This window comes from Callithrix jacchus, chromosome 8 (assembly GCF_049354715.1).
Source record: "Callithrix jacchus isolate 240 chromosome 8, calJac240_pri, whole genome shotgun sequence".
NCBI classification, from domain to species: Eukaryota; Metazoa; Chordata; class Mammalia; order Primates; family Cebidae; genus Callithrix; species Callithrix jacchus.
In genome coordinates, this window is record NC_133509.1 from 101,949,115 (window position 1) to 101,964,087 (window position 14,973).

The window sequence follows — 14,973 nt, forward strand, 5'->3', positions numbered from 1 at the left end:
ATGTAAACAAACAAAAAATGTGTGACCAGCAGCTCTAGATCATCTAAATGACCTCCTTTAGTTCATTTCCCTTTCCACATAGTAAGTTTATCTATGACTTCCCCAATTTATTAGTTTTAGAGCCATGTAGCACAGTTCAAGGGTTCAAAGAAAAAGTTAAAATAATCTGGGGTTATTCATTCAACCTCAACTGCTACCTTATGGCAAGGGTCTCTGTAGCCATTCTTATTATTACAGGTCAATGATGGTAGCATTTTTAAAGTGCTGTTGTGCTGCTTATAAGTACCGCTCTTCCAGTCAACCTATGTCACCATGCTTTCATTTGCATTTATCCAACTTTCAGACATAACTCCGGTTCAAGGCTCTGATCTGAAATGTTCCCCAGCTCAAGTTATCTACCTGGCCTTGGCTTTTTAGAGTTATATGTCCTGGTAGCTGCAAATTAATGAATGAAAAAGGTAGGTGGATAGAAGAAAGAAGGGAGGGATGGAGAAAACAAAAAAGGGAGGAAGGAAACTAGACATCGTTTTCATTCATTATTTAAAGAGTAGGTCACTTTTTCTAACTTTCCCATTTTAAGTAGTTACAGAGCATAAGCAGCAGCTTATAGAACAAAGTGAGGTAGTAAAGGCAGTCATACTATGTATGTCCTAGAGGGAGTCATACTATGTCATTTGCTTTAAGCTGTGTCTGAAATCACTTTGGCTTCCTTTTAAACATACCACATGCAAGAGGGGAATATTTGCAACTGCTCTTAAAATTAATCATGATGTGTGTCAAAATACCTGTCTTTTCTCATAAACCCACATCTTTCTTTCTCTGTCTTTTTTTTTTTCTTTCTGACAGGGTTTCTCTCTGTCACCCAGCCTGGAGTGCAGTAGCACAATCTTGGCTCACTGCTACCTCCATCTCTCAGGCTCAAGGAATCCTCCCACTTCAGCCTCCCAGGTAGCTGGGACCACAAGTGCATGGCCCCACGCCAAGCTAATATTTTGTGCTTTTAGTAGACACAAGGTTTCACCACGTTGCCCAGGCTAGTCTTGAACTTCTGGGCTCAAGTGATCTCACCCCAACCTTCCAAAGTGCTGGGATTACAGGTGTTTGCTACTGCAAAAATAAATTTAAAAAAAATTTATTTTTAAATTTTATCAGCTATACCTTTTGATTACTGCTTATTGACTTAAAAGACATCCAGATCAGGGATTATATTTGTGCTTTTACAGTCTGCTTTATGTTTTGAAGTTTGAAGTAAGAAATGTGAAAAGAAAAAAAAATCAAGAGAAGAATAATCTAAGAATGCCTGTTCCATTATTTATTACCTCATTTACATTAACCTACTTTCTCACTGCAGTTTCCTATACTTTATTTTTTCTTGTGCTTCTTTTCCCTTTCCTTGTATATTTGTTTTTGCATTAGAAATCACCTGTTTTCTTTCTTTCTAGCTCTTTCTTTTCCTTTCCCTTTTCAATGAATAATAACCCATTTCAGCCACTGAGAAAGCATATGAACCTTACTAATTGTTACTAATTTTTATGTTTCAGTGTGCTTCAAAGGAAAAAAATGGGATGGGCATAGCTGCTTTTATGTTCTGGTACACTGAGCCTAAATTCTAGGCAAGCAGCTAACAGGAATATAGGAGTGGTAATCTGAATGAAACTAACATAAATAAGATACAACATTTCTAGCTGTAAAAATTCTATGCATCACATAATGACCCTGTCAAAAGACTATTTACAAATAGAATATTTATGCCTTTTTCAGCCTGAGTTAAAACATAATATTAATGGGTCTAGGTTTACAGACTTGTGAATCTAGTTAGCTTCATAGCTGTTCTATGATGGACCATAAACTGATCCCAAATGTCTTATTGTAGATGTGTATGCAGGGGAAGGACTAAGGAGCAACATCAGGTCTGACCAGCAGACTTGACTGAGTGACGGATAGAAAATATGCACTGACTCAGGCTTGACAGTCAGCATGACCAAGGGACCTCTGCCAAAGTCAGTGGCCCCCATAAGCTGCGGCCTTTGCACTTACTTAGTCCAGATTAAATGATAGAGGTCTCAAGTAAACACCATTAGAGGGTAATTAACATTGCTTCTGTCCGTGAATGTTCAAAGGTCAGTCTTAGTACCACATGAGTAAACAAGGTATTTTAGACAAACTCCTCTACATTCCCTTGTTATCTGCTCTGTGCTATTAGCTCAAGGTAAGAGGGTTAGTCTGCTTTTAGCCATAACCTTCTTCCAAGGCTTTTGCAAAACCTTCCAGCCTTCCAAGAAGGTTTGCATCTTTCTGTAAGTTTTCCACCACCCTGACTGATCTCCTATAGAACAATCCACTGATGGCTCAAAATAAATCTATGACCAATTAAAACTGACTTAAACAAATAGTAAAATGGTCTGTCTATATTATACTAAAAGGTTTGAATTTTACAATGTAATCAAATGTTTGGCATTTTTCTTTTAAGTAACTTTTGTATTTTTTTGTACGTTCAGTAAAGAATATAGATAAACAAAGAGAAAATTAAAATTACTCTTGAGCTCCTCCCATATTAAATGCTATTAGCTTTTATCAGAAAGAAATAATAAGGATGGCAAATTGAAGAGAAAAGAGGAAGTAGGGAGTTCTATAGAGAATGTAGGGTAAATCAAGAATAAGGAAACATATGTAAAACAGAATTATTTTAAAATTTCCTACATGGAAAAATTTTAAAACATGGGGTATAAGAGTTAGAAAGCTCTGATAGATGAATTTCTGCAGAGTTTGATACAAAAATTGTATTGCCATGGGATAACTGAGCAATGGAAGGCACAGCAAAGCCACCTGAGGCAGCCACGGGAAGGGAGCAAATTGGTCAATGGTGAAACTGCCTAGGATAGTGGTTCGAATTTAACAGCATACTCAGTTCAATAAATACTTAGTGAAGGAAAAAATAATGAAAAAATTTATGGGTTAAAAACATTGGCATTATTTGTTCTTAGGATAAAGAGTGCAAGTGGGTATTTAGATTATCTCAAATTCTAAATTTGAGGAATCCAAGCTAAAGTGTGTTGAGGTATTGACAGCCTAATGTAAATGTCCTTTGGAGAATTAGGGTTTTTTTGGTAGTTCCCATTATTTAATGAAATATTTCAAATATTATATATAGTAAACAGCAGATAATATAACAGACACCTTTCTGCTAACCATCTAGATTTAGCAAATTTTAATGTTTTACTATGATTTATTCAGATCTTTTGATACATTTTTAAGAAACTGAAAAACTGTGACAAAATTCCAATTTCCTTTGCATATAATTCTCATGTAACAACAAAATATGATAAAAATTAATGAGAACACATGGACACAGAAAGGGAAGTACTAAACACTGGGGTCTATTGGGGGGAAAAGGGGAGGGCCAGTGGGAGGGGGAGGTGGGGAGGGATAGCCTGGGGAGAAATGCCAAATGTGGGTGAAGGGGAGAAGGAAAGCAAAGCACACTGCCATGTGTGTACCTACGCAACTGTCTTGCATGCTCTGCTCATGTACCCCAAAACCTAAAATCCAATAAAAAATTTAAAAAAAAAAAAAGAAATTAAGGACCTAGCACAGTGGCTCATGCCTGTAATCCCAACACTTTGGTGGGCCAAGGCAGGAGGATCACTTGAGCCCAAGAGTCTGAGACCAGCCTGAACAACATAGGGAGACCCCTCCTCTACAAAAAAAAAAAAAAATTAGCTCAGCATGATGTCACACACTTGTGGTCCCAGCTACTCAGGAGGCTGAAGTGGGAGGATCACTTGAGCCTGGGAGGTCGAGGCTGCAGTGAGCTATGATGGCACCACTGCATTGTAGTCTGGCCAATAAAGTGAGACCCTGTCTCAAAAAAAAAAAAAAAAGAAAGAAAAGAAAATTAGGATTGTGTTATTTTCACATATATGGCATATTGTTGACCCAGCATTTGAATAATGCTCTATTTTCCAGGATCCTTTTTTCTCCTATTTCTCTGTTTCTGCTTATATTTATTTTTAAATAACCTACTGGTTTATAGTATAACGTTAATGATTTTCAGTATGTGCTACAAAGATAGAATACACAGACCCACTAAATATGTGTTGTATATATAAATACACAGATTATATATATAATTTGATCACTTTCCTGTTTGTTGTGCTCAGATTACAATAAAATAAACTGGTCAGAAGCAGGCAAGATGTCTCAAAACTACTCTGGCTAATCCTAACCAAACCACTGTGTCATAGATCTATACTAGAAAAATATAGATCTATACTAGAAAAGTATCTCCTGATCAAGAGGAACAAACCGGAATGCAAATAAAACAAAAAGCACTAACACTGAACCAAGTGCTTTACCACCTGGCGTGATTAATAACATTGTTCTGTCCCAAATGAAACTTCATATACTTTGGACATGGGTGTTAATGATTACTAAAAAGAGAAAATATTTAAGTTTTCTCTAGTTTGATGGTTATTATGTCCCATGTGATGCATCTTTCTGTAAATTTTGAGAATACTCAATATTTAAGTTCAGATCTGTCTAGAGAATACTAGCAAGTGTAGTAGCTATCATGGATCAATAGCATTACGATATCATAGCTATAACACAGAAATTTCTTTATAGTAAAACTTCAATAAACAATAAAAATTGTATTCTGGTTTTTAAGAGATGCCTTCATTGATTTTTATTAAATAACAGATTTTTTTCCAAAAGATACTTTTATATCCCACTTTGCTGTAACCCTAAGTCTGATCACCTGTGTGTCTTTTTATTACCAATCTTTGGCCCTTCTGACCAATTAGAACAGTCTTCTTTGATATGGAAGAGGTTGCAAATAGTTTCAGGCTAGGAGGGATTGAAGAGAGTAATTTCAGTCTGGATTTTGGTAGTTTGTATCATAGTCATTATAGCCATTATTATTGCCACTTTCATTATTATCAGAATAACATGTATTTGTTCTTTATACAATTTTTGGTGTAGTAACAGATACTCTACATGCATTAGCTTATTTTATTCTCACAATAATCCTATGAGGTGGAAACTCAACAAAACATTTCAGCCTTTGCATACTGCTAGCTGTTCTCGCAGCCTGGAAAGTTCTTCCCCATGATCTTCATCTGGCTGTCTCACATCTTAACTAAAATGTTACTTATTCAGAGAAGTTTTCCTGGCTTACTGTGTCTAAAATAGCTATACCCTATCACTACTTATTTTTTATCCCATTACTATATTTTATTTTCTTTACAGCACTAAGTGCTTTCTGAAACATAAATTTCTTATTTATGTACTTATTAGTTTAGGTGCTTATCATCTGTCTACTACTATTAAAATGCAAATTACAAGATAGCAAGGTACTTGTCAATCCTGTTTATGTTTTACCCCCTGCACCTAGATAAGAGCCTGGCATTGGCTGTGGGTGACAGAGCTTAGCTCAACACATTATTATTATTATTATTATTGTTAATTTCTATTCCACATATTTGTTCAATAAATAAATAGTATTGATTTTTGTAGATGCAGAAACTAATACTTGAAATAATTTAATCAAGGTCATTTAGCTAGCCTTTCTATCTTTTGTCTGCTTAAAAGCAGATTCACTACATATGCAAGTCTCTAGCTTTAGCAGATCTAATTAGTGTGTATCTCTGGACCTACAGGTTCAGGGCTTATGTTAAGAAAAAAATTTATATTCGTCTGAAATAATCTGACCTAGATTGCTCATTCTGAAAATGAGTTATATATTATATTTTTAAACTATATTTGTTAACTATTACTTGGTTAAATCATGAGAGGCTTGATTAGCATCATAATGTGTGCTATAATACTAGGCATCAGAATACCTAGTTCTTATCTATTTCTCTAAGAAACTTTTCTACACACTTTCTAAGCTATTGCTATTTTACTAATGCAGTGTAGACATATATTTGTACATCTTTCATGTGCCTTATGAATGCTAGTTAAGCATTTAGAAAAATAAAGTCTCAATTTTTTCAACTAATACTAAAATACGATTTAGAATAGAAAATAATATAGACACACTTAAATGAGTAAAACATTAGGTTTTTTAAATGAACAAATAAGTGATAGGACATGACATTTAAGAGTGAAAACTAAGAATATTAAATCTAATTTAAAACTCAGTATTTCTGACTTCATGCTTAATGAAAACAAATGTGACTTTCTTCCAGAAGTGCCAGAAATGCATAATAATTACAAATACTTAGTAATTCAAGTTTTTATATTTTTGACTCTAATCTACTCTTTGGCCTCTGTTTTTTTAGATTAATCAATATTTTCTGAAAACTTTCTATTCAAATATTCACCTAAATTAATCTTACCTGATCTTACTTGTGAGAACTGTCAAAGTCACACTCATGCAAAACAAAAGAAGTCAACATTTCTTATTACAGGTCTAGAATATCATCCAAACGAAAGGATGACAGTAGGAACAACAATATAGTAATAGCTAACACTTATATACTGTTAACTCTGGGCTAAATACTCTCTATGCAAGTATTTTACATATGCTCTTACTTTCTTTACAAATATCCTATGAGATAGATGTTATTATTATCTTCATTTTATACGTAAGGTTATGACTTACACACTGTTATACAGCTAATAATGATAGAGACAAAATTCAAATCTAGACAATTTGATTCCAGAATGCTACTCTGCAACTTCCTTTTATTTTATTTTATTTTATTTTTTTTTTTTGAGACGGAGTTTCGCTCTTGTTACCCAGGCTGGAGTGCAATGGCGCAATCTCGGCTCACCGCAACCTCCGCCCCCTGGGTTCAGGCAATTCTCCTGCCTCAGCCTCCTGAGTAGCTGGGACTACAGGCACGCGCCACCGTGCCCAGCTAATTTTTTTTGTAATTTTTAGTAGAGACGGGGTTTCACCATGTTGACCAGGATGGTCTCGATCTGTTGACCTCGTGATCCACCCGCCTCGGCCTCCCAAAGTGCTGGGATTACAGGCTTGAGCCACCGCGCCCGGCCAACTTCCTTTTATTATACTATTCTCCCTCTTATATTCAAATCCCTATTCTCAGTGGTTCCCACTGCTAAGTGAAATAGTCAAGAGCAAAGAAGCAATGAAAATTCAAGGTGTGATTATGAATACAATGATTGTCACTGGTAGGTTAGAAAGGTAGAATGATTGATGTATACAGATAATTAAGTTTGGAAGTCAAGAGAACCAAGTTCTATTACTACTTTATGACCTAAAGCCAGTAATAATTCTTGCCTTCTAACCTTTAGAATGAAGAGTAATTATTCTGTAAAATAATCAGTTGTTCATCTTAAGATTGGGAAATTGTATCATGAATAATCTGAAATTCCTCTCAGCCAAAAAAATACTTTATTTAGCTTTATAATATAATTTGAGAAGTAATTTTTCTTCATGTTTATGATCAACATTAAAATTTTCAGAACAAGCACCAAACCAAAACTATTGTTGGTACCAAGAGAAGACCAGCCTAGGATTTGCAAAGTTTCCAGAGGTCACTGAGCATGTTTCGACTTGGAATTAAAGCTTTATACAGGAAATTCATTAAGAATATTCACCATTGATGATTAAATTCATATTTCCTTGAGTCATGGTGATAACCAATTCTAAAGAATAGAAAGTGTGTTCTACATATTATAGTATTTTATTTAAGAACAAATAAGGAACTCACCAAGTTACCTATAAAGGAGCATAAACAAGCTTTGATTTTCAATGGTAATTAATAATACACTTCACCAACTATACAACCTGACACACTTCCAGCTTCTTTTAGAATGGGTCAGTACTGAAAAGGAAGTGTTTTCCACATTAACCTAGAACTTAGGAAAGCTCAGTGGAATTCAACAATGAAAATTTATATAACAGTGGGAAAACATTTAAGAATTGTTCCCTGGGAAGATTTATAAAATTATTTTGCTTATAAATATTGTTTATTTGCCTGCATAGTCTTATGTTATATATAGATTTTTTTTTAATAGCAGGCTTGGCACTGTGGCTCACACCTATAATCCCAGTGCTTTGGGAGGACTAGGCGGGTGGATCACGAGGTCAGGAGTTCAAGACCAGCATGGCTAACGTGGTGAAACCCCATCTCTAGTAAAAATACAAAAATTAGCCATATTTGGTGCCAGGCATCTGTAGTCCCAGCTACTCAGGGGCTGAGGCAGGAGAATTGCTTGAACCCGGGAGGCAGAGGTTGCAGGGAGCCGAGATTGTGCCACTGCACTCCAGCCTGGGTGACAGCAAACTCTGTTGGGGCATGGGGGGTGAGGAGAAATACCATTGCTACTCTCTATTAGTGAGCAAAATATGACTCAAAATTCAAATAAATGTTTATGGATACATACACACGTGTGTCTGTTTTTATGTATGTATGTGTGTGTATGGAAGTTCACCTTTGAATAGAGGATTTTAAATGTGATTACTATTAAATGATTATTCCATGTAATTAATCATCTGAACCAATGGGAAAAGCACAAGTGAAGCAGAATTTTTTTTTAACCCTGAGGCTTTACTGACTTTTTAAAACAGCAATGTTCCTTTTGTGTTTGTTGTTTTGGTCTATTAAATGGGCATTTGTTTAATTCAGTAACCAATTTTATATAATTTTCATTAAATATCCTTTTTATATATGATTTGATAAAAGACTGCAAATAAAATTGGGAACAGTTTCTTAGACCTACAATATGCTGCAGATAAAAGGAGGCTTGGAAATTATTTGGCTCGGAGGCTTTTAACCTTTTTTCTGCCTTGGACCCATTTGGTACTTGGTGAAAGCCTTCAGATGTTTTTTTCATAAAAATATTTTTAAGTGTATAAAACAAAATATATGACATTAGAAAACCAATTCAAATCATGATCAAAATAACTTTTAAAACAAATTTAAATACAGTAATTCCTATTTTTAAATGCATTAAATAAACTCTAGGAGCAGGTCTAATAACTACTATAATTTGAAATGATAAACATAAAAAGATATTCCACACAATTTGAAGAGGTTCTCTTAATATTACTGTATTTGTTGCCTAAGCTCATAATGAAAGAAGATAATACATATTAATTAGATTTTTTAACATAAAGATTGTAATTTCATTTCTCTGTCCCAGTGAATTGACCTCTGTCTTTTACCCACAGGATTCTCTCAAGGGACCATTGACCTGAGTTAAAACCCCTAGAAACATCTACATTTTGCAGATAAGAAAACCAAGACCCATAGAGATGAGATAAGTTTACTAAAATCATAAACAAGAATTAGAATAATTCTAGCAGAGTTAATCTCAGACCTTTACTCAGGCTTTTTCTGTAGCTTTAGTCTAGAAGTTCGCAATTAGTCTATTATTTGTCACTGATTCTTAGCATGATTTGTAGCAAATTTTTTATTCTCATTGTACCTCAGATTCTACCTGTATAAAATATATGTGACTTAAAATATACATAAAGATAATAACAACTTAGATTTCTATTGTTATTTTAACTTACAACAGTTTTCACTTTCACATACAGTATCCTACTTAATTTTCCCCATTTTATGGATAAGGAAATTAAAACTCTAAATGGTAAATGTCACATCCAAGGTTACGCAGCTAGGAAGAGGAAAATCTAGTATTAGAAATCATACCATGGGACTCCAAAGGAGATCCTCTTTATTGTGCTTCCTTTCATGTCATAAATAAGCCAGAACTCTTTGAGTTCTTCCGTTGAACATGTGCAGTGACATCATAAATCTAATTAAACACATAAGAGTTACCAACAAACTCAAATGAGCCAAATACTTGCATCCTAATTTATTCCAGTAAGGTGATGCATGAACAGAACCATGGAATAGAACTTTTCTAGAACAATTATTCATTTGTGTTTAAGAAGTAAGAAGAGAAAGAAATAGAATGTAAGAGTCTAAGGTTGTAGAGTTATTGGCTTAATGTTATTTAAATCAAACTTTTTCTTCTGTTTCTGGGTAGGCTAAAGAGGCAAGTAATCTGAGTAAATGGTCCCTTTTTCTCTCTCTTCTTAATCTTATGAGTAGATGGTACTCAAAGAAGTTCATTCTGTCAGAGACTGATTACTCTTAAATAAGTTTAATAAGGTAGAAAAACTAAAGTCAAAATAAGCCTTGATTCATCAAAAACTGTCATCTCTATAATTCTAGTGACCTGACTATGTAAGATATAAAACATCCTGCTGTCTTAGAAAATCAGGAATATTCTTAACCTAACCTGAAACCCTTGGTATAGAAAACCTTTATTGTACTCCAAATGTCACTATTTGATTAACCTTAAATAATATTAATTTCTAAATTCTTGAGGTCATTCTATAGGATACTCAGGTATCTCTTAGCTATAATCCACATACTTCTCATATTATCTCTTAATACTGTCAGACCCAAATAAGTAAAAATTGTTTGTAAGCTGATAAAACAGGTACAGGGATGGCTATGGTCATACTTAATGCTATTAAAAATAAATTTTAGTCTGCTGAGATTGAAAAGGAAAATAATTACTACAAGATAAACATTCAGATTTAGCAAATGTTTCCTCTGTACAAAGCACTATGTTTAATATAGTAGGATTGAAGTCATGATCCTTTTCCTCTAAGAACCTAGAGTCTGTTTGGGGACTCATATCAGTAATTGGAATATGGGTAATGATGAACTCATATTCTATATTCTAAATTTTGATAAGTCCTGTAATAGAAGTTCAAATAAGATGCCTTAAGAATTTAGGGAAATCTAAATCTAGATTGTAGTAATAGTTGCACAACCATATAACTTTATTAAAAGTCATCAAACTTTTAATATTTTTTTACTTAAAATGAATGAGTTTTATGGTAGGTAAATTATATCACAACACTGCTAAATGTGTTTAGAGAAAGAAGAAATTATTTCAGATTGAGGAACTTGGGAATTATTTTTTAATGGCTGGTATAATCTAAGCTGGTCTTAAAGGAAAGTAGTACTTGGATCAGAAAATAAGCCACAGTATATTCCAGAGAAAGGCAACAGCTTAAGATCTAAAAGCCCAATAATGCAAATACATTTTCTAGAGGAATTGGTTGAGACTTTGCTCCATGCCTTAGATTATATCGCTTGCATGCCTACTGTGCCTATGGCCATCTGGCTATGACATTTCTAAAATGTTCTGGCCTATTCCTACTGAGAAACGTACAACTGTATGCAGAATTTTCCCCCTCTTTGGATTAAAAACAAAAGCATGCATACATTATCATGAAGATGGTGTGTAATCACAGAGTTATTTTTACAGTTGTCAGTAGCATCACTGATCATAACAACTACTGACATCTATAGGCCAGGGGTACATGACTCATGCCCATAATCCTAGCACTTTGGGAGGCTGAGGCAGGTGGATCACCTGAGGTTAGGAGTTCGAGACAACTAATGACATATATTTTTATATTTATATCAATGCAACAATAAGAGCTAACGATCCTAACACCCAGATGCATAAAACTCATAAAGAGATTTAGACTCAACGAGACAGAAAATTAATAAGGATATCTAGGACTTGAACTCAGATTTGGAACAAGTAAACTCAATAAATATTTATAGAGCTCTCCACTTTAAATACACAAAATATACATTCTCCACCTTAAATACACAAAATATTGATCGGCCATTATTAACACCCATTTTTAGAATAAAGCTACATTCCCATTCTCTCTCCCTCTTTTTCTTCCTCTTTCTTCCTCTCCTTCACTCCTTCTTTTTCTTTCTTAAAAAAAAAAAGAGAAAGCTATTATTCTACCAGAAAATATGCAAAAAAATATTTATATCTTAAAATCACTGATACATGTATTATCTCCTTTGAGCCACAAACAATCTATTTTTCCTATGAGGAAATAGATTATGTGAGGGCCCAGAGCCTAAAATACCAAAGCCATATTAAAGGGAAGGTCTGCTAAGAATAAAAGGAGGGAGAGAAAATGAGTACATGATCATTTTAGAGTTTATACATCTGCTTAACTAAATTGGGATGTCACACTTGAATCAAAGTTTATCTCACACAAAAAGAATAAAATGGATAAAGTTAACTACTGTCACCAATAATATGAAAGCAAAGTTGAAATTGTTTGACAGGAATAATCCTTGTTAATTAACTTGTACTGCTAGTAGACAAGAGTACTTAGGAAACAGTTTCTAAATAGATAGAAACTGCAGCTTTTTTGTTGTTTGCTTTTTTAACAATGTAAAAAGATTAAAATTTTCATTGTGTTTTTCTAAGACAGAGGACTTCTCAGATTATATAAGTAAACATAAACAGAAACTTATTTTCTAATTTAAAATGTGATTACTGCCCAATAAAGTCATGTTTAAAATGGAATGATAGTTTTCTTAATGTCAGTCAAAGAAGATGACTGTTTTGTTCTTGACTTTGACCCCATCTGACAAAGTGCTCAGAATTTTTTCAGTATGAGCCAAATGTATAGCATTTACAAGAAAAAGAATACAAATTAGCCTGGTGAGCAGCAAAATAGGCAATTTTTTGAAACCTGATTTGTGTTAATCTGCAATCAAATGTAATTTTCATTTTAATACATATATATTCTTATATTACGAACCTATCCTTAACATGGGTTTTATTTTCTTTGTTTCTCTCCTCCCTCACTTCTGTGAAATGCAGAAGGGAAAAGATGCTTGTTATTCACAGATTTGTACCCCCACTAACTGGTATTATGGTACATCTGGCTTCCACTGGAGAGCCCCTGACATCGCAGGGAACGGTGATCAAAATTCCACACACTAGCTTCAAGCTGGGGGCTCGTAGCTACTGCAGCATTGAAAGGGAATCTTTTCCTGGCTTCTTTAAAATAAGCATGGTGATGGGATGGTTTAAGGGAAGAACACCTCTCAAATCACATGACCACTGCTGTGCTTTCGTGTGTCCTGCTTTCTTCATATCAGCTTGGCACTACATTATTTCCCTGTATCTTAGTGGGCTTGTGTGTGTACAAGCTGGATGGAGGGTGGGGAGGTAAATGGATGGTTATACATTATGCATGCATCTTTCACTGTTAAAGCAATGTGCCTTCCCTTATATGTCACAAATTATGGTCACAGATTAAATCTTCTGTGTCCTGAGAGATTGGGCCATCTCTCTTTTTGGTGTGAGATTCATGTGTTTGAGTGTGTTTTGATGTTTACACCCTCAGTTGTTCTTCACGTTGCATTTAACATAAGTTGAAATGTTCTCGCATAAGAGTTAGCTTTTCATGTTGGGCTGAAAAGTCTTCATTTCTATGTAGCAATTCATGTTATTATAACCTATGGCTTTCAATTGTACCTCCCATAATGAAGAGCTGACTTTAAACACTGTGCTATTCTTGTTATGACCTAAGCATAAGGTAAGTGATTTCTCTAACTGTATCTAAAGATCGTGGTTGTTAAAAATTTTTCAGCTTTTTTAAAGGTATTTTCACTTTTGTTCCTTACATTTATTATGTGCTCTCCTTTCTGTTTTCTGTTTCACATCTTAAGATTTCCTAATGGATGATGTGATCTTCAGCAAAAATTATATTACACATGTAAACACATGTTGAAATGAATTACTTGATGTTTCAAAACAATCTTGATAAGTAAATGAATACCCTATGTTTTCATTAAGTCCTTCATGCTTTTCATTTTCTCCATTGACTTTAATATAATATGCTGTTTCTACATGTTATCTTAGTTTTGATTCTGGTTGAAAAGGGAATTATTTGTAAATCTGTAAAATCAGATGTTAACTAAAGTAAAATAACATGATCCAATGGAATAAAGTAAAAGGTAATCAGATACCATACCTTTTATTTCTGATCCCTGACTAATTTAATATTTGGTCAAAATCTATTTTATTTTGCTTTCCAGGCTTTCCTTTTTTCCCCATTGAGTAAAGCCAGGATAACATAAAGAAAAAAAGCAAAAAGCCATAAAGCTTGAGACAGACCTGTGTTACCTTCTTTATAGTCCATATGTATAAGAACAATAGTTGTTTCCCAAGTTTACCATTTCAAGTTATGCCATTACATTGTAAGTTAGGTAGAATTTTCACCTTGAAATTGTATAAAATTAAGTAAATATTATAAAGACAAATAGTTTCATGGTGCAAGAGAAAAAGTTATTTGCTACATGCATAAAAAGCAGCGTTTTTAAATTTTTGTTTTCTTCAGTGATAGATACACACATATACTCAAGATCACTAAAGAAATTCTTATAATTCTTGATATTAAAGTAATTCTCCCCAAATCTGGTTCAAATAGCCAATGTAATATAAATGAGAAAGCATTGATTATACCACTGTTAGCAATTTGTGAACCTTGATAAATGCTCAGATTCAGGGAATTGAATTGTTATCCTCATACAAATTTCTCCATCAAAGCTGTTTGAAATATATAGTTCTAAACTGAGGTGCCACAAAGCAACACTTAGGTTTCTTTATTCAATTCATGTTATGAATGATTTTGTTGTTGTTAATTTTTTAAGTCACCTAGGGAATGGGAGAGGGTATTTTGTTGTTGGTTTGGTTTGGTTTGGGTTTTTTTTGGTAAAGCCAACTAATTCTTCACCACCATTTTCCATTATATACATTATAAAATGTATATAAGAGACATTAAATAACTCTGTTGGAACATTTTATGAGACAATTTGAACTACTCATCTGAACTGCTCTGTTCATTGTAAATCTCTTGTTTCTATCCATACACTAGCTCCACTCTAGATTGGAAGGGCTTAAAGATGAACTCTGGAGGAATAGAGGCTACGACTTAAGAGTAACTATTACTGATCAAAGGAGCTGCTTTCCATTCGCAAACATTGCTTTGCGCTATGGGTTTGGGCTCCTTCTGTTTCTACATCTTGTTGAAGACTTTCTTGACTTCCATTTGACTTCTTTGAACTCTGTTTTTGTCTTTTAACATTTCCCCCTTTCTTTTCCTTTTCTCTCCCAGACTTTTCTCTCTCTATTCTAGCTTTC

At 34.0% G+C, this 14,973-nt stretch overlaps 1 protein-coding gene across 50 annotated transcripts in view; it reads left to right on the plus strand.

The window, feature by feature from the left end:
* The window catches only part of GPHN (gephyrin), a 689,342-nt gene that overhangs the window by 488,380 nt on the left and 185,989 nt on the right, over positions 1-14,973 (plus strand). For 21 of the 50 annotated variants that reach the window (XR_013521272.1, XM_078335184.1, XM_078335182.1 and 18 more), the window contains one exon: positions 14,708-14,770. The exons of the other annotated variants lie outside the window; for them this stretch is intronic. Coding sequence is in view for 20 of the 21 variants with exons in the window: in XM_078335184.1 (XP_078191310.1) it covers positions 14,708-14,770 (63 nt within the window). In the remaining variant the exon portion in view is untranslated. The remainder of the gene's footprint in view (positions 1-14,707; positions 14,771-14,973) is intronic. 50 annotated transcript variants of the gene reach the window in all.